The sequence below is a fragment of the Manis pentadactyla genome, chromosome 2 (assembly GCF_030020395.1).
Source record: "Manis pentadactyla isolate mManPen7 chromosome 2, mManPen7.hap1, whole genome shotgun sequence".
In the NCBI taxonomy this organism is placed as follows: domain Eukaryota; kingdom Metazoa; phylum Chordata; class Mammalia; order Pholidota; family Manidae; genus Manis; species Manis pentadactyla.
Genome location: NC_080020.1, coordinates 120,468,545 through 120,489,408, shown reverse-complemented (window position 1 = coordinate 120,489,408; position 20,864 = coordinate 120,468,545). Strand labels below are relative to the sequence as shown.

The following is a 20,864-nucleotide window of genomic DNA, read 5'->3' as shown; positions in this document are numbered from 1 at the left end:
ATTGTTCCAATAATAAATTTATGATAATTTCCCATCAAAATCCAGTATTCAATCCAGGATCACACATTCCCTTACAAAGTATGTCATTTTTGTCTTTACCCTGAAACAATTCCTGAGAGTAGTGAAAATTGATAAACTACATTTTAAGGTTTTATGAAAAAGCAAAAGACCTCAAAAGACACAGCGATCTTGAAGAAGAGGTATAGGGTTGGGGGACTTAAATGACTACATCAAAAAATAAAACAATGATCCTTAAATAATTAAGACAGCTTTTTATTAATATATGGATAAACAGAAAGGTCAATGAAATGACTACAAATGCATGCACACATGAACAGCCCCATGAATTACACACAAATGGCCATTAGAATGTTCTTTACAAAAAAAAATTTTTTTTTAAATGCTGGAGCATTCTATATCTATATAGACTCTTTGATTTCTACTTTACATCGAACCCATAAATAAATTTAAATTGGCTTATAAACTGAAGTGTGATACATAAAGCAATAAAGTTTCCAAAAAAAAAAAGATATTACCTTATGTTTCTTAAATAGGACACCAAACTCAATATGCTTAAAAAGAGAGATAGATAAACTGACCTGCATTAAAGGTTAGAAACTTTCTTCATTAAAATACAGTATGATGGTAATGAGAAAGTAAGCTGTAATTGGAAGAAAATAATTTCAGAATCTCTAATAAATGACTTGTATATAAAGGACTTTATAAAGTGATAAGACAGTTATGGTCAGTACAAAATGAAAACATGCCTAACTTTTAAATTTTCAGAATCATTCAAATAAAAACTACAATGAAATAGCACTATACACCACTGAAAGTATTTAAACTCTCAAAATTATATAAGATTAACACTATAAAGCATTAGTAAATATATGGAGTAACTGGAATTCTCACAACTTCCTGGTGGGAGTGTAAATTGACAAAATCTCTTTGAAAACTTTTGCTATTATTTACTAAAGATAAACCTATATTGACTCTATGATTCAGCAATCCCATTCTTGAAATACCCAAAAGAAATGAATCCACATGTGACACTTAAAATGTGTAAGAATCTTTATAGAGTTTTGTTTATGATAGTTTCCATTTAGAAGTACATCAGTCAACTACCAATAAGGGAATAGATCAGTTGTGGTAATACTGTACAATAAAATACTGTACAGTCATTAAAATTTTTATCCTACACACAGTGTTATGAATGAATTTATCCTCCACGAGTTGAAATAGAGAAGCCAGACACACTATTTAATTGCATCCATGTGAAATTTAAGTACTGGCAAATTACTCAATAGGGATTTGGGGTCAGCAAAGGGGTTACCTTTTGGAGGGCATTGATCAGAAAGGGAAAAATGAGAGAGTAATTCTTAGATGCCAGAAATTTACCATTTTGTGATCTTGGTCATATTAGCATAGCCATACCAATTATAAAATTTAATTGTACAATTAAGATGTGCATATTTTAGTTTATACAGACACATCTTTAAACAAACCAATTTAGCAACATATATACAAACACACTCAGCATATTCATTAAAATCCTTATTGTTCCAGAATTCTTTATGTTCACAGTCACTATTATTTGTTATGGAGTTCTTTATACTGTATTTTTCAATTTGATACACTATTACATAGCAATGAGAAACTATTTTTTCTAAAATCATTTGGGGACATCAAGATTTGCTCACACTTTTGGATACACAAGGCAGAACACAATTTTTATTTTGAAGATATTTACTATACACAAATTTTCTGACAAAAAAGAATGCCAGAGGAAATTAATTTATTCATCACAACTATAGTTATCAGTGAGGTATGGGGTTATCTTATATTTTCTTCTTTATGTTATTCTTCATTTATAAATTTTCAACTATCAGTGTACATTTAAGCTGTCCTTGCACACTATGAGAGAGAATTTATTGGTTTACAAAGGAGTCCACTTAATTATAAGTCACCTCTAATTTCAAGTTTTTCAAAATCTTCTAATTATACTTTTTACATTCTCACCCCAAATCTTCACATTTTATGTTACTGCCTTTTGGCTTAGAATTTAAAGAGAATAGCAAAGGACACAATGATAATGACTGATTGATACAAAACAGAATAAAATTAGTAAGCAAACGTTTCAAGGGGAAGATGTAACATCAATTTCCTGCCATTTCTGAATTATTTTAAAATTTGTGTTCATTCCTCACCTGGATCTCTTTCAATTTCCTTACAGTTCATAGTAAATGGTCAAAAAATAATCTCTGTAAAGCAAATTCTAAAATGTTATTAGTTCTCATGACCAGATAATCACTTTAGCACTGTTGTCTTTAATTAAAGGGCATTCTTAATATCGCATGAAGTTTCAGTACTTCTTTTCTAGAACTTGTTCTGTGGATTCTTCCTATGAGCCCTTTGTGGAGATAAATGCAAGGCTTTCTGTAACAGTGTGTCTCTTTCTCACCTGTGACCCTACCTTTCTTCTCTTCACTGGGGTGGTCAAAGCTTTTAACTTCTCATTTGATATTCCAATTTGTCACCAGCAAAATAAGTTGTTTTTTGCTAATACCAGCTTAACAGAACTAGGAGGGAGAAAAATGAAAGTTTTCTAGTATCCCTGATCTATGTACTTTTAAGACACACACTGAAGACTCATAACTTACTTCAGAACTTCCATTATAATGGATTTATGGGAAATGTTAATAGAATTCTTTCATATTTATGATTTTTCATTTTACTCCTTATAACTATTTCCCTAATATCCATTTTATAATGAAATTTTAACATTCCTTTCTCTACATTAATTTTGAACTATAATTGAAGTCAAATGAGTATAATTCATTTGTGGGAGAAATATGTTTTTTAAATTTGGTTCATTATAAATGATATATTTTCATTTATTTTGTCAAAATCAATAGATTTCATAATAAATTTTAGGGCAAAAGTCATATGGTTTATCTTGCTTTTGTTATATATTAGAAAAATTACTCTATATGTTAAAAACTATTTTTTAGTTTGTTATTTGATCAAGCCACTTTTTATTATTTTCTCATGTACATATAAAAATATTCACTCACTTTGAAATAAAGATGTTTCAAGAAAGTTTAAGACTTGCTTTATTGGGGTAATCATAAAAGTCATTAAAGTTTATCTCAGGGATTTGTAAATTAAAAACTTTATCAATATGTAACCTGGTATTTTGCTGCTTTGAAGATATTTACTTTATTAATTTACTTAATTTTATTTATAAAATTTTATTTAAATATCTTTATTTAAAGATATTTAATATTGCATTTCTTATTGATTGCTATTAGTATGAAATACACTTTAGTGAGTATAAAGAGTAATTTTCTAGGCAAGCAGAAACTTAAACATGGGTATTTTCAAAACCTACATTAACATATTTACTAGAAAATATTGGTTATTAATTGAAATAGAGTGGCTGGTGATAATTTTTTTTCCTCTTTAAAGTTAATTATCCTTTAACTCATTAAGTATACTGGCCATATTTCAGTAGTGGCTGACAGGAAGAAACAGTGCCAGGAACACTGGGACATCAAGGACAATTAAATCCAAATATGTACTTCTGCCTCGTCATTGACATTATTCCCATATAGTGTTAGGAATATTTTATGCCAATGGCTTAATATTCCCTTTCAAGCAATTCATTCCCTTCAATAATGTTCCCTAACATATTGAGATACTATTTCAATTGAAACTCTGAAAATAGTCATTTAAAGCAGGGGCTTAAAACTTATTATGTGGTATTCTGACGGTCTTTTAGATTAATGTCCAGTTCCATCTTCAGTTCATCCTACAATGTGGAAAGAAAAATTATTCATGAACAAAAATGGAGTAGAATAATTTCAACCTATATTGTCTAAATCATATTTGCAATGCTGATGATAGGACTTCATTTCATGCCTGCATTCAATTGTTAAGACATTTACTAACAGAAAACACGTGTTAACGAAGAAAAAATACGTATGCGTTCTGGTTCCACTCATGGAGCATAGCTTGTGTGAGACAATGAAAACAAGAAAACAGTAGATGTAGATCCACATATATCAATAATTGCATCATATATGAGTGGATTTAACACTCCCATAAATATTAAAGTTTGTCAAACTGTATTGAAAAGCACAAACCAACTCAGGTCTTTACAAGAATTGCATTTAAAAAATAATTACATAAAAAGACTGAAAGCAAAAGTATGGAAAAATTAAACCACACAACCATAATCATAAATGGATTGGTGTGGTAAGTTTGTATCAGGCAGTTAACTTCAAGAAAGTAGTACCACAAAAGATAAAGAGTGATATTTCATAATAACAAAATACCAAGTAATCAGACACATAAAAGATAATTGATCATTCACCTAATAATTGCATAAAAAATAAATGTAGAAAAAAAGTTAAAAAATAAATTTAAAAATAGAACTTTCTGATATTCTTCTCCCAGTAAGAATTGAAACATGAAGACACAAAAATTGTAATGATAGTGAATTGAACAATACCATCACTAACTGTATATAAGATTGCAGAATTCTATACCCAGTAATAACATAATACATATTCTTTTCAAGTATGTAAGACACATTTGCCAAAATAGTTTTTAAAATTGCAGGTTTTTTCTAAAACCATTAACATATGATAGCAATAGATCTGATTATATTTTCAGAGTAAGATCAATATAATATAAACTGTGGGAGAATATGATTTTAATTTTTCAAGTAAACTTTCATTGTTAGAAAGTACTGAAGAAGTTGAAACTTTCATATTGTGGCCACATGCAAATATATCTCTTCCCATTATAGAAAAAAAGCTCTTTCCCCTTGGATTTGCTAAGTCACTTAGTCCTTAATCTGGAATTCATTTTTTTTGCCTCAGTTTTTTAATATATGGTTCTGAATATGATGAATACTGTAGTCTTATCCCTAGGAAATTCTGGCTACAAAACAGGTGTATGGAGGAATTCCCCTAAAAGGAATATTCAATGGTATATCTAAAGTGACCTTAATTACCTTATGAAATCAGTGTAAAAGAGGTGTGACATTCTTTAGAATATCTTCCTAACACTTTTGCACCATGAATAATACCACCAGTAGATCTATTGGTTTAGCTATAAGACTCTCAATATGAGAAATTAGGATTTATTGTGAACAACTTAAAAAAGGTTTGCACAAGAAAAGTTTAAGTATTTTGTGATATCTGGTAAAAATGTCTGTGTTCATTGGAAAAGGAAAACATGGAATTCCTAAATCAACAAATATATGAACAAACATGCATACATTATTAATTTGGAGAATGATTCTAGTACCAAATTAGGCTAAAGAGAACTCAGGTGTTCATCTACTGCATAAGAAGAAAAAAAGTGTCATCTTTTCCCTAAATTGAGACTCTTTATAAGGTCTTTCTTTAAGCAGGCCAGAGATATTAGCATATTGCCTATTGTAGGTAGGGATATCTATTTGCATCTATTTCTAAGATAGGAACCAGTTCATCTTACTTACTAGTATTTTTAGAACTCAGCCATAGTGTCCCATTTTGTAGGTGTTCAGTTTTTAAAACTAATTGAATACTAATCATATACAGGGCTAAAGTCCACATTAAGATGCAGTCATAATTTTACAAATAAATATCCAGTGTACATGTCCTATGTTGGCATATTGTTGGAAGATAAGTGGAATAAATTTCTGAAATGCAGTTGGCTAATATGTATCCAGAGATTTAAAATCGTTCATATTTTTGATTCTGGAAATTCCACTTCTAGTAAACTAAGAATCTATAAAGATAATTTAAAATGCACTTAGAGTTATCAGGTAAAAAATTGTCATCATAGAAGAGTGTGTGTTGTGTGTATATGTGTATGTGCACATGTATAAAACCAGGCAGAGTCTAAACAGAGTATTTGGAAAAAATTCAAATTATTATGATTACATATGTGATGTAGGATATGGCTAATCCTGACATTTTAACAGTAAGAAGCAACATAACATTAACTCAGAAAGACAAAATAAAATAAGTATAAATAATAGAAATCTAATTGTCAAAAAATATAACCAGTAAATAATCAGAAATATGTTAACATATTAACCTTATCTTGGTGCTATGATTATAGTTGTCTTTCATATTTTTTCATTAATTTTTTTGATCTGGTTTTTGTAGGGATCACAAATTGCTTTAATAATAATAATAAATATGTTTGTGTTTAAGTAGTTTCCACCCCTCTCTCTGTATCCTCCTGAAGATGCTACATTTCTATTTAAGTTTCTTTCTTTCTTTTTTTCTTTCTTCCTTTCTTTCTTTCTTTTTTCATTTCTTTTTTTTTTTTACACTGATATATATGTTAGGGTATATTTGATCTTCTGCAAGTTTGGAAATAGAAGAAAAAAATGTTGAAATATTAGAAATAGTTCAGAAATACTGAAATTAATGGAAGGTGTCAGGAAAAATCACACAGATTTGGTAATCATAATAAACATTTTCTACTACACTAAATTTTTTTAATGGTTTAACAGTTACTTATATTTCTGGAAAAAAAGAAAGTTCACTTAAATTTTAAATGCAAATTTTTCTAGGAGTAGTTAAAATTCATTAATCAGTCAGAATTTGTTTAATGTTATTTTTTAAATTCTTAATCCTGTTTGAAATTATCTTTATTAAGGACACAGAGATTATTTTGGAGTGAAAGTGAGTCTAAATATATGCTGTTTGAGGCAAAATGGGAGGGCTTGGTTGCAATTAGGGCCCTCAAATATAATGGAAATATAGAAGAGGAATTGACTGGTATAATGTGTGTCTGAAAAGAGAACATATTTATTTTAAATTTTCCCTGCTCTTTCTGTGTTTCTTAATGTCAGGCTTTCAGGACCCAGATTAATGAAACCCAAGGAAGATCTATTGGTTTAGCAACTGGATATTAATTTTGAGTAAATATATGATGTCAAACATTTTGGGGAAGGAAAAACTTAAGTCCAACACAACAAATTCAAGGCCCTAAGGTCCCAGATTGCAGGTGGTAAAATTGTAAATCAGTATACTAAAACTGTATCGAGAACAATAATTTTGATAGATGGTTTCATTTTGACAGAAAATTCTAACTGGGGAGAGTGAAGATGGGTAAGAGGATGCATTTGAGATAGGACTTAAGTTGAAGAGATGAAATTATGGAAAGGATGTTAGATAGCTCCTGAAAAAGGCCATGTGAGGATGATGAAATGGTAGTCAAAAATGTGGAAAAGGAAAGGTTTCTCTTTGCTTAGAGCTCAGGCTGCATAGTTATGGGGACACAGAACATCTGGAATATGTGATGATGTTGAATTCTTTGAACCCTCCTTAAGTAATTTGGGTTGTTTTTTTATTGACGTTTTTGTCCAAGAGGTCGGTATGATTCAAGAAACTGTGTGTAATATGTTTTTAAGAAGTAAAAGCAAAGTCAAGTAAAGAGGCTATTGAGTGTGCTCATGGTGATATAATGAAGTGTAATACAGTACTGGCAAGGAGGGGATTGGTAATAAGAACTAAATGACAGCAATCTGCTATAAAAGTAGAGTTTTATAGAACTCCGCATGAAACAAGTCTTTATGGACTGTCCTGAGAACCCAGCCTTAATGCTTAATATTTTTCTCATGTGTTCCTAGCTTTAAACAACCAACCTATAAAGAGAATTTTGAGATACAGTGTGCCCATAAATCAGAAGCAGCTGCTACGTGTTCTGTACCACAAGTAATGGCATCCTAAAACCTTTATAAAGATAATTTATTTAGATTCTGAAAAACACTATAATATACTATAAAATTTATCAAACATCCTTCAGGGAATTTGAGACTTTATTTTTGTCTTTGCACACAACAAACTGCTATACTCTGAAAGCTAAAGAGAAAATTGCCTATCCAAGGACATTATTTTATGTACCCTCAGGGAACTAATTAATATTTGGTGCATATGTCAACATACAAAAGAGAGCGAGAGAGTCATCCCACATTTTGATTACTTGATTTAATATAAACCAGAAAACTATTTGTTTTGCAGTTGGTACCAGTGTTTCCCATTGTTTTTGTTAGCACCTAAATCAATTATAGCCAATTGTAAACAAGAACTTGATAAATGTTAAAACCCCCTTGCATTCTAGGAGTCTTGATTTATACTCATGATGATTTTGGCAACAGAATGGTAAAATATTATGAATTAAAACTATGAAAACCTGAGAGGTAACTGTAAAAAAGGTATCTTATTGTATCTTAGGTGACGACTACTTATAGACAGCTCCATGGTACTATTCAATTGTCCTGCGTCAGTATTAAGTACACATATTTGAATTAAAATGTAATGGTTAATTAAATTGATAATTCAAAATTATTTCCTGAATACTAATGTTTCCTTCAAAAAGAATAAACACTATGCCTGTAATTTTTGTATTTCTTCATGAAATAAATGTGCTTTAATAACCACATAATTAAATATCAATTCTCAATAATAATAGGCATATGATCAATTAATTATTGATCCAGACAACGAGGGGTTCTTTGGGATCTAGATGCAAGGCATAAAAGATCAAATGCATATGAAAATTCTCTAACAAATGATAGGACCCTTTTGCTATTCCTCGTCAAATTTATTTTAATGCTTCTGTTGAGGATATACTATTCTGCCTATGTAATTCAGTCACATGCATCTATTCAAATTACAGGGAAGCTATATGACAATTGCTATGACTTTATAATTCTTTTTTTTTTTTTTTTTTTTTTTTTTTTTTTTTTTAATTATTATTTTTTATTGAAGGGTAGTTGACACACAGTATTACATTACATGAGTTTCAAGTGTACAACACAGTGGTAGAACATTTATATACATAATTCTAGGTTCCAGCTATCACCCTACCAGGCTGTTACAATATCTTGACTATATTCCTTATGCTATACCTTACATCCCGGTTACTAATTTATTTTACCATTGGAAGTCTGTCCTTTTTTTTTTTTTTTTGTAAGGGCATCTCTCATAATTATTGATCAAATGGTTGTTAACGACAATAAAATTCTGTATAGGGGAGTCAATGCTCAATGCACAATCATTATTCCACCCCAAGCCTAATTTTTGTCAGTCTCCAATCTTCTGAGGCATAACAAACAAGTTTTTACATGTAGAACAAATTCTTACATAATGAATAAGTTACATAGTGAACAGTACAAGGGCAGTCATCACAGAAACTTTCGGTTTTGCTCATGCATTATGAACTATAAACAGTCAGTTCAAATATGAATACTCATTTGGTTTTTATACTTGATTTATATGTGGATACCACATTTCTCTCTTTATTATTATTATTTTTAATAAAATGCTGAAGTGGTAGGTAGATACAAGATAAAGGTAGAAAACATACTTTAGTGTTGTAAGAGAGCACATGTAGATGATCAGGTGTGTGCCTGTAGACTATGTGTTAATCCAAGCTAGACCAGGGCAATAAAACATCCACGTATGCAGAAGATTTCTCTCAGAACAGGGGGGGTGAGGTTCTAAGCCTCACCTCTGTTGATCCCCAATTTCTCACCTGATGGCCCCCCTGCGACTGTGCCTGTCTTAGGTTGTTCCTCCCTTGAGGAATCTTACCCGTCTCTGGCTAACCAGTCATCTTCCGGGGCCATACAGGGAAATGTGAAGTTGGTAAGTGAGAGAGAAGCCTTATTGTTTGAAAAAGTTAGCTTTTTACTTCTTTGCATATTTATGCCCTGTGACTTCTATGCCCAGCATTTGTCTTGAGGTATCTTTACCACTTGGAAGAATTATGATACTCGGTAAATTTGATATGAGGCACGAATTCTATTTAAGGGTTGTAATTAGGAAGGAAGAAGAAAAGCTATAGAAGTAGCAGGCGGAAGAAAACTTGGGAAGATTGATTATTTCTTTGATATATCTTCTTGTAGAGTAACTTCAGCATGTATAGGTTTTAAGCTACTACTTAAATTGCACACACACATTAACATAATAGGAGTATAGTTACATAACCAAAGCATATCTGTAATTACCAGCCATCTGCAGTGAAACCAAGAAAACCAGTTAGGCACCTTAGGCATTTGTGAAAACTTATCTATGATATGGTGGATATTGTCCAAATGAACTTGAACAGTCTGAGAGAAATCAGACAAATTAAAACAACCCATTCCTGGGGACTGTTCACATGCCATATGTTCTTTTAACAATAAATAGTTTGTAGTTGTAAGACTTTGGAGCGCTACAATTTGCACTTCTCCAAATTCTTGGTTGAGTTCCAACAGTATAGATCCAGTCCAATTTTGTTGTTTTACTATATGCACAGGCCAGCTTAGATATCTCCTTCCTCATTCCCATGGCAGGTCCAGGAACTGGTGGGATGAGTGCATCTACAGCTGTAGCAGTGCGTGGATCTTTGTTGGGGTTTTTTGATGATCATCTTCTGGCATGAGTCTTCCAGAGGGTGCAGATGTTGGAAGTTCTTTTTCATATCGTATCTTAGTTCATTTTCGGGGTAGCCCAATTAGGCTTTGATCCTCTGTATAAACACAAACAGACCCTTTGCCTACACTTTTATATGCCCTTTATACCCTTGTGTAGAACTCGTTGGAGGTTACCACACAGGAACTGCCCTTTTTTTTTTTTTTTTTTTTGCTATCACTAATCTACACTTACATGACGAATATTATGTTTACTAGGCTCTCCCCTATACCAGGTCTCCCCTATAAACCCCTTTACAGTCACTGTCCATCAGCATAGCTAAATGTTGTAGAATCACTACTTGCCTTCTCTGTGTTGTACAGCCCTCCCTTTTCTCCTAACCCCCATGCATGTTAATCTTAATACCCCCCTACTTCTCCCCCCCTTATCCCTCCCTACCCACCCATCCTCCCCAGTCCCTTTCCCTTTGGTACCTGTTAGTCCATTCTTGAGTTCTGTGATTCTGCTGCTGTTTTGTTCCTTCAGTTTTTCCTTTGTTCTTATATTCCACAGATACGTGAAATCATTTGGTATTTCTCTTTCTCCGCTTGGCTTGTTTCACTGAGCATAATACCCTCCAGCTCCATCCATGTTGCTGCAAATGATTGGATTTGCCCTTTTCTTATAGCTGAGTAGTATTCCATTGTGTATATGTACCACATCTTCTTTATCCATTCATCTATTGATGGACATTTAGGTTGCTTCCAATTCTTGGCTATTGTAAATAGTGCTGCAATAAACATAGGGGTGCATCTGTCTTTCTCAAACTTGATTGCTGCATTCTTAGGGTAAATTCCTAGGAGTGGAATTCCTGGGTCAAATGGTAAGTCTGTTTTGAGCATTTTGATGTACCTCCATACTGCTTTCCACAATGGTTGAACTAACTTACATTCCCACCAGCAGTGTAGGAGGGTTCCCCTTTCTCCACAGCCTCGCCAACATTTGTTGTTGTTTGTCTTTTGGATGGCAGCCATCCTTACTGGTGTGAGGTGATACCTCATTGTAGTTTTAATTTGCATTTCTCTGATAATTAGCGATGTGGAGCATCTTTTCATGTGTCTGTTGGCCATCTGTATTTCTTTTTTGGAGAACTGTCTGTTCAGTTCCTCTGCCCATTTTTTAATTGGGTTATTTGTTTTTTGTTTGTTGAGGCGTGAGAGCTCCTTATATATTCTGGACGTCAAGCCTTTATCGGATGTGTCATTTTCAAATATATTCTCCCATACTGTAGGGATCCTTCTTGTTCTATTGATGGTGTCTTTTGCTGTACAGAAGCTTTTCAGCTTAATATAGTCCCACTTACTCATTTTTGCTGTTGTTTTCCTTGCCCGGGGAGATATGTTCAAGAAGAGGTCACTCATGTTTATGTCTAAGAGGTTTTCGCCTATGTTTTCTTCCAAGAGTTTAATGGTTTCATGGCTTACATTCAGGTCTTTGATCCATTTTGAGTTTACTTTTGTATATGGGGTTAGACAATGGTCCAGTTTCATTCTCCTACATGTAGCTGTCCAGTTTTGCCAGCACCACCTGTTGAAGAGACTGTCATTTCGCCATTGTATGTCCATGGCTCCTTTATCAAATATTAATTGACCATATATGTCTGGGTTAATGTCTGGATTCTCTAGTCTGTTCCATTGGTCTGTGGCTCTGTTCTTGTGCCAGTACCAAATTGTCTTGATTACTATGGCTTTATAGTAGAGCTTGAAATTGGGGAGTGAGATCCCCCCTACTTTATTCTTCTTTCTCAGGATTGCTTTGGCTATTCGGGGTCTTTGGTGTTTCCATATGAATTTTTGAATTATTTGTTCCAGTTCATTGAAGAATGTTGCTGGTAGTTTCATAGGGATTGCATCAAATCTGTATATTGCTTTGGGCAGGATGGCCATTTTAACGATATTAATTCTTCCTAGCCACGAGCATGGGATGAGTTTCCATCTGTTAGTGTCCCCTTTAATTTCTCTTAAGAGTGACTTGTAGTTTTCAGAGTATAAGTCTTTCACTTCTTTGGTTAGGTTTATTCCTAGGTATTTTATTTTTTTTGATGCAATTGTGAATGGAGTTGTTTTCCTGATTTCTCTTTCTGTTGGTTCATTGTTAGTATATAGGAAAGCCACAGATTTCTGTGTGTTGATTTTGTATCCTGCAACTTTGCTGTATTCCGATATCAGTTCTAGTAGTTTTGGGGTGGAGTCTTTAGGGTTTTTTATGTACAGTATCATGTCATCTGCAAATAGTGACAGTTTAACTTCTTCTTTACCAATCTGGATTCCTTGTATTTCTTTATTTTGTCTGATTGCCGTGGCTAGGACCTCCAGTACTATGTTAAATAACAGTGGAGAGAGTGGGCATCCCTGTCTAGTTCCCGATCTCAGAGGAAATGCTTTCAGCTTCTCGCTGTTCAATATAATGTTGGCTGTGGGTTTATCATAGATGGCCTTTATTATGTTGAGGTACTTGCCCTCTATTCCCATTTTGCTGAGAGTTTTTAACATGAATGGATGTTGAACTTTGTCAAATGCTTTAAGTAAGAAACAAAGATTTTACTCATTACAGAAAACATAATTAGTAAATCTTAGTTTCCATCAAAAGTGAACAACCAAACTTCAGATGCGTTACTGTGAAAAACAAAAGATTACTTTTAATTTCAACATTTCTGACTTTTTTCACTCATACTCCAAATGTCTGAAATGGTGTAAGGAAACAGTCTACAGTATTTCTTTACAAAAATATCATGAATCATTTTCTCGCTCCTCCAGGCTATCCTGACAAGGAGAGCCAGTTGATCATCCCAGACTTGCGCTCCACCCATAATGAATTTGTACCAGAGCTTTCAACAGTGACTCACATCCCCTGCTCTGTACAAAGGCAACTCTGGATTTCTGGGTCTTTCACAGTAGTGAGCTAACGTCATCCTATTAGGCTAGTCTGTGTGTGTGTGTGTGTGTGTGTGTGTGTGTGTGTGTGTGCGCGCGCGCGCGCGCGCACATGTGACTTTTATGGTGTCATCTGCAATCACACCTCTTAGGAATTAACCAAATGCATAGTTTAATAAAATTTTTACTGGCTCTTCCTGTACACAGAAGTAGCCCCTCCCACAATCTTAGAACATATCAGAAATTTGGAGTTAAATCTTAATGTCCATTTAATTTAACATAGCAAGAATCTGAGGTTTGGAAAGTTTGATTGACTTCTAAATTTCGCACAGCCGCTAAATGGCGTAATCAGGGCTGAACTGCGTAAATTGGATGTTTGTGCACATGTGTACTTAATTAAATTTTGCTGCTACTACTTTGTTCCAAAATTGCTTCCTAGATTTGATATCCAAGGATCATATATCCTTTGATTTATACACAATTTTATATCACCTGTAAATTAATATGAGTCTTATCATTTTCTGTAATACTTAGCTTTTATAAAACTAAGAAAGAAACTATGGTAAGCTTTTATACCACATGGGATGTCAGCAGTGCAGGGAATCCTGGAAGCCTAGATTTCAGTTTACCCAGGGAAACCAGAGCAATGTGGTCTAAAAGCCAATCTGTGTGGTGTTCAAGAAGTTAAAACCCCATCAGAACTCACATGTTTGGCAAAAGTCAGGGCCAAGAGTCTAGCTAGTCTCTGTATAGGCAAATGAATAATGATGTCAAAAGTTAAGAGAATAGTTTAGAAGAGATTTAATTGACCCTTAAGAATGTAATAAACACTAAGTAGTAGTTGTATAGTGAACTAATGTGGTACATGGCATATCTAAGAAAAGTCCCTATTACAAAACAGAGAAAGTAATTTTTTTAAAAAGTAGTACAGGTATTTTATTTTGTTACAGTTTCTCTTTCATACACATATTATTTTTTCATGGATAAAACAAAAATACCTGACACATAGTTTCTGTTTAATTATCCTTATTTGACAAAACTTCTGATTATCATACTGGGTTTTCTATTTTGGACTCATGGTAGTGGTTGTCAAGTTTAAATAGCACCAAAAAGTGAACACCTTGACTTGTCCAAGGGTGAAAAAAATGTTGATTTTCCCAATACAAGTGATAAAATATTTTATGAAAAGTAATTAAATAAAACTATGAACACACTTTTAGTAAATGTTTTAGACAAGTTATGGAATTAATTAAAAATAAGCAAGACAGTGCAAAAAGATATAAAGTTTAATGCATATTTTAAAAGAGTGCAGTAATGGTGGTCAATTAATCAATGGCACAATTTTTAGAGGGAAGATTTTTGTTTACAGCTGGAAATAAATGCTTGTAGTGGAGCCTTGACTGCCTTAAGATTACAAGAATCTCTTTTTCTGCATCTGCGACTCTCCAAGGATGAAACCCTTTATATGAAGCCCATGAACTGAAAGTGTCCTTTATACACTGCCTTTGAATGGGAATCATAAGGCAATTTGAAATCTTTATACACAAACCTTTCTCAGTTGAGCTTCAAATATCTTGATGTTAGTTATAAACTATAGAGTGAAAAGTGATGTTAAATGAGGTATGCTATATGACTAACCTGAGGAGAAATGAGAGAACAAAGAATCAGCAAGTGAACTGTATGGAGCAAAATGAGTCCGACCTAAGGAACCAGAGGATAGAAATATCCAAAGAAGAGGAAATAACAGGCTTCTGAAAAAGAAGGCTGCATTTGAAAAAATATCCTATCATACACACACAAAATGAAAAATTAGACCAAGACTCTGGCAATTTCACGGAATAAATATGCTTCTGGTTTAAAAGCAATAAACGTGAATTTTGTGAAACAGGGTACTTTCTGTGTCTTTTAAAAATTTTTGGCCTATTTTTATTTGCCTAGTTTTGCCATGACTCAAATAATACTCAGACCATTATAGTCCCTTCTAGTGTATGTGCCAACAATCGAGAAAAATAAATACATGTTCTATGGGCAGTGTTAGCATTTATAATTGTTTATTTTGTTTTGCTCTCAGAATTTGAAAGCATCTCAGTATTGGGTGTAAATTGGGAGATAATCCACAGTGAACAAAAGCATTGTCCTGGGTATGGAATAGTATGAATGAGAGTGGTAAGGGGAAGATAAATAGAAATTTCTGGAGATCAGAAAGATCATTTCACCTTTGAGACACAAAGGAAAGAGAAGGAGGGAGGTAATTAATCTATTTCCTCAAAATTGGATACAAGAAGGGAGTTACATGTTCCTGTTGCCATTAACTCCCCAGTGCTACTGGAGTGGCATTAAATCTTCTTAAAGGTCATGTCTCCTTTCTACTTCTTTTTCTTCCTCCTGCATCAAACCCTTTGGTCTGGGTTAAAGGCAGGGAGTAGTTCAGTTTGACTGATCATAAGAAACAGAAGCATGTAGAAGTCTTTGTATTTATTTCTCAAACAACATACTGTTCTTAATTATGATAAATTATTCATTAGTAAAGAACAACGTGTTTTCATAATTTTTGGTATATGACAATTGCATTTTGTTTTGCCTCAGATAACACAGTAAATTATTATCTACCTTGACTTAAATTTCAGAGAAAGTTTTTTAATCTTTAGATGCATACACATAAAATTAAATCCTATTAGCTGATTAATAATGAATCAAGTTCATACATGTCTTATTTTATTTTGAGGCTGACTGTGGATACCGCCCTACATTTAGCTACCTGAACAAATCACATCCTCATCCTACCCTACCGAAGAAATATGCAATATCATGCCTTCTGCACATCATTAGTCTAATATCTTTGAATAATCATTAGTGACATGGGAAGTTGCTGTAAAAAATAAATTGCTATCACTTTCGGCTTCCAGATTTATCATATAAAAATTCTTACCTTGCCTACATATTGTGTGTCTGTACCTGTGTACTCTTCCAACAAGAAGAACTGATTCCACATCCAGCCACGCTTGGTGCGATGTAGCACTTTACCATCATCTTTTGTCAGACCCACTATCCTTTTGCTTGGTAAATCACTGTTAGCCTTTTCTTGTAATGGGATAGCATCAACTGTGTGAAACATATAGGTCCAGATGAATAGTGGTAGGCAATGGAAAGTCCTCATTATCTGTAGCTTCAGCAGGATATCAAATTCAATATACCGTCTGCTTCCCCTGAGGAGTATGGGGGAAAAGATGTCTTATTAGGTTGTGTTTAACTTATGTATAACCTCTTAACTGTAAAACTTTTCTAAACACTATTTAAATCTTTTATAAATAATATATATACATTATTTACCCATATTATATCAGTGAATTATCATTCAAAAACCTATATATCATGTAGAAAAGTAGAAAGATACATGTAGTGCAAATAAACTATACAGAAAGTTGGCCTTTGACTGGAATATCACTACACTGAAGCATGTAAATGTAAGTATATTTGTAATTTAAAATAATACATAGTCTGAAAAAAATTAAGGTCTACAATACACCAAAGATTATAACAAAGTTCCTAAAGTCCTTACAATTAATGAAAGTTTAATATTTATTAATATATACATATTTATAAACCTAATACTTAAAAGAACATTTTTTTCTGTTCACAATCTATCACCTTTTATAAACTGTTTCTCCTACTTCTTTTCCTCGTCCTTGTTCTCTTTGTCTTCCTTGTTTTTCTGTAATATATTGAGATGTTGCCTCAAGGCAAATTAAATTATACCAAATATCTTTGGATGGTTTCTTGCAATACCTAGCACCATACCATGTTGATCCTTTCCAATTGATAACAACTTTTTTCCAAGAATCAGTTGACTAAGTCATTCAAATTTATTTGAAAGTGAGGGGAACATTCTGTAAATGTACACATTTTATCTGATACTTTAGAAAGATAATACATATTTATACCCTAAAATAATAAGAAAAAGGAGCAACCAAAAATGGTATTGCAAAATTATATATGGAGTTTTACCTATGGGATAATTTGACCCAGAATTTTCAAACAATGTCCATCTGTTGATATAACTGATTCTATATTACTGATGATAGTTCATTTATAATTCTATTTATTAGCAAATTGTTTTAATTTGTAAGGCATTTAATTTAGAAGATGTGAGATAACAAAGATGATGTTGCTGATAATGATCTCCTCAACCTGATGGACTACAGGAATGGAGTTCAGATTTAATGTCTTCCAATCCAGTAAGCAACTGGCAGTTGTTTCTAATTTGAATTTGAAAAAAATCCTGGTAATACATTCTGATTTACCTGTCTTAGGCCAGATGCCCAAGCCTGGAATCTGTGGAATCAGTTGCAGTCATCAAGGCATGAAAGTCCTATATATGCCTCTAGCTTGGCTTTGTCCCTTATTATCTGTGAAACTTTGGGTTATTTACCCCCATCACTAATTATCATCTACTCCTATTAAAGGAGAATATTCAGTACCTGGCTCACAAGATATTGCTATTAATTTTCACTTTGAACTTTTATCAATGCAGTTAATAGTTATTTGTATTACAAGGAGTTGTTTTTACTGCAGCATAGACCTATGAGAAAACTGAGGGGTGAAGAATTTGACAAAGATCCACAAGTAGTGTTGGAACTATTTCTTGGACAAACAGGTTTAAAAACCACTTTTTATATCAGATTATATATGTAAAGAAGCTAGCATACAAATTCTCAGCATGTTTCCATCATCATCATCATCATCACCAACCGTGGTACCGCCTACATAGCATAGCAGAGAATGGTGATTGGCAGGTAGTGGTATGGATGCTTGCTGTGGTCCAGAGTTACTGGCTCTGTCTGGCAATACATAGGTCTCCTATTTTCCATACCCATTATTTTTTAAATGCTCTTATTTAACAAAATACACATAAGTGGCCACAAACTCACACTTCCCAGAATGAGAGAAATCAAAATTATGTCATTGACTTTAAAATCTTGGGTGATGGTATTTGACAGGTCTTCATTTGGCTATTCATAATCCTGTAAACTACAGGAAATTGGTAAATTTAGCCACAGCTAAGGTAAAACTCTGAAATAACTATCAGAAAACTACAATGTCAAATAGTATGTCAAAAAATGTAATGGAAAAGTAGCATTTAGCATCCACTTGCTCAAAACAATTCCCAAATTCTGTTGATCAATGATGGTGTACTGGGAAATGAGCAGTGAGAGAGAAAAATCTCAAAGAAAGCTGATATCTCATTTTGATAAAATAACAAATTCCTTAGATGACCACACCAGTTACCCTGTTTTCTATCTGGTGGGAGATTTCTTTTGGTCATTGTCCTTATTAATCAGTCTTGCAAAAGAAATTGAAAAACATTTTTCATCTCCTGTAGTCTTTTCTAACCATCATGCCCACTTTGGGTGGAATGTAAGCTTTTAAGCAGAGAAGTTAGTATTAGATGGAGTGAGAGACATAGGCAGAGGTGAGGATCCCATAGACTTGTACAAGCTAGAGTATGAAATAGCATTTATTTTCAGTGCAATGGAAAGTAGTTCCAAGACTTTAACATGACATTTAGAAAAGATCAACCAAGCTGTAGAGTGGAAAATTGGTTTGAGGTAGATAAGGGGTATGGTTAAAGGGGAGAACAGTTGGACACTTATTCTAGTCCAGAAAAAGATGATAATGGTATATTGAGAAATAGTTTGAAGAGGGCACTAATATTTTTCTAAGGTTCCCTTTGATTCTTTAATATGGCTACATTCACACACACACACACACACACTACATACACTATATATTTCTTCTCTTTTTGCTTCCAAAGGTCTGCCCATGCAGCTGTATTTGGGAGACTTCTCTTGGCTACAGGAGCCACTTTGCCCACGTGCGCAGGGATCCTGCAGGTCCATAATCACATACTATGAAAGCCAGGAGCCACTGTTTAATAGGTGCAGAAGTATGGAAACCTACATGTTATTCACATCCCAAAGCTTCCTTACAGAATCATAATAAGGCTGGAACTTTGACTGAAATCATACTCTTGTGTGAAATTTTCTTCCTGTCCTGCTTCCCCACTCTCTTCCTAACTTTCTGACATGTTAAGTAATTCGATAATCAATCATTTGCATACAAATCTTCAACTCAGGGTCCACTTCAGGGAAGCCAGACCAAAAACATGGATAAAATCCATAGTTCACATATTCAGAAGAGTAGACACTACCTTCTCACATATTAGTTATGCAGGGTGTAATAAAAAAAAGGAAACATAACTCCTAGTTTGTTAGTTTGTGAACTGGGTGGATGTTGAGCCATTTTATGAGTCATTCATATCAGGGGAAAAGATCTACTAGAAAAATAAAGAATCAAGTTTTTCTTATACTTGGTAGAGAAAAGAGCCATTTTGATAGTGTCACTAACAATATTTGGCATAATTAATAATAGGAAGCAAAGTGATTTATTATCCTCCTAATTTTACATAATTTAATTTAAATATTTATGACACCCCTTAAGATAGGTTCTTCTATAACCTGTCGTATTATGATGGGGAAACATTTCACTTTCTTAAAAACTCTTTATAACAACTTTTTCAAAAGTAGTTTTCCCCACTTTGATTTCTTTCATATCACTCATTTATTCCCTTTATATTATTTACTATGATTTTAATAATCTCTTTCATTTAGTAGATTATATGCTTATTGACTATTTCCTCTAGTTATAATGTAATTTCTAATGTGAGATATTTTATAAATTACTGTGTTCTGCAAAAGACAGCTATTACACACAGTAGGCACTTAATATATATTTGTAAAATTAATTAGTTAATTGTTTCATGCCAAAAATGAAAAAATCCCCAATTTGAACCCGGGAGCACACAGAAGATTGGCTTGATATTCCTTTGCATAAACATGCTAATAGATATATGCAAATAAACTGGGAGGAAATGTGTCTTTTGAAACAACTTTTTTTAACAAATGGAATATAATCTTCAGGAAAGTAAGAGTATTATTCATAAAAATTTGTACAACATAAGATTATGAACTTCAAAATGTGTTTGGTATAAATTATTGAATCCTTTTTTTGAACTTAGAATCTTTTTATTAAATATCTTCTTTATTTCTCTGGTAATTCTTGGCATAATTCTTTCACATTTAGGAAATACTTGTGCACCTCAATTGTGCCCAATTTAACACCAGAACATTCCTCTGCTCTCAGACAAAAGTGCACATCTAAAAGGATTTTTGTTTGTTGCATTTAGTTTTAAAGTTAGCAAGCTCTTATCTCATGGGTTTTTAAAAAAAAATTCTTCATATCCTGTACTCATTCAATGGCAACAAGCTGATTACTAAATTTTCTATGCCTAATTATCTCTATCAGACTTAAATTGCTCTGCATTTTAATCACATATTTTTGTTGATAAATAAATACCATCAGATGCATTATAAAGTACAATATTTTAAATTTAGTTTAACTTTGATTTTGTAATCAGGGAATTCACTTGAATGTTGTTAACTTTAAGAACTGAAAATTGTTTTATTAT

General features: G+C 33.0%; 1 protein-coding gene across 2 annotated transcripts in view; it reads right to left on the bottom strand.

The window, feature by feature from the left end:
- CDH9 (cadherin 9) overlaps positions 1 to 20,864 on the bottom strand; it is a 131,335-nt gene that overhangs the window by 66,175 nt on the left and 44,296 nt on the right. For both annotated transcript variants that reach the window (XM_036907291.2, XM_036907290.2), the window contains one exon: positions 16,269 to 16,545. In XM_036907291.2, the coding sequence (XP_036763186.2) occupies positions 16,269 to 16,496 (228 nt within the window). In that variant the 5' untranslated portion in view covers positions 16,497 to 16,545. The remainder of the gene's footprint in view (positions 1 to 16,268; positions 16,546 to 20,864) is intronic.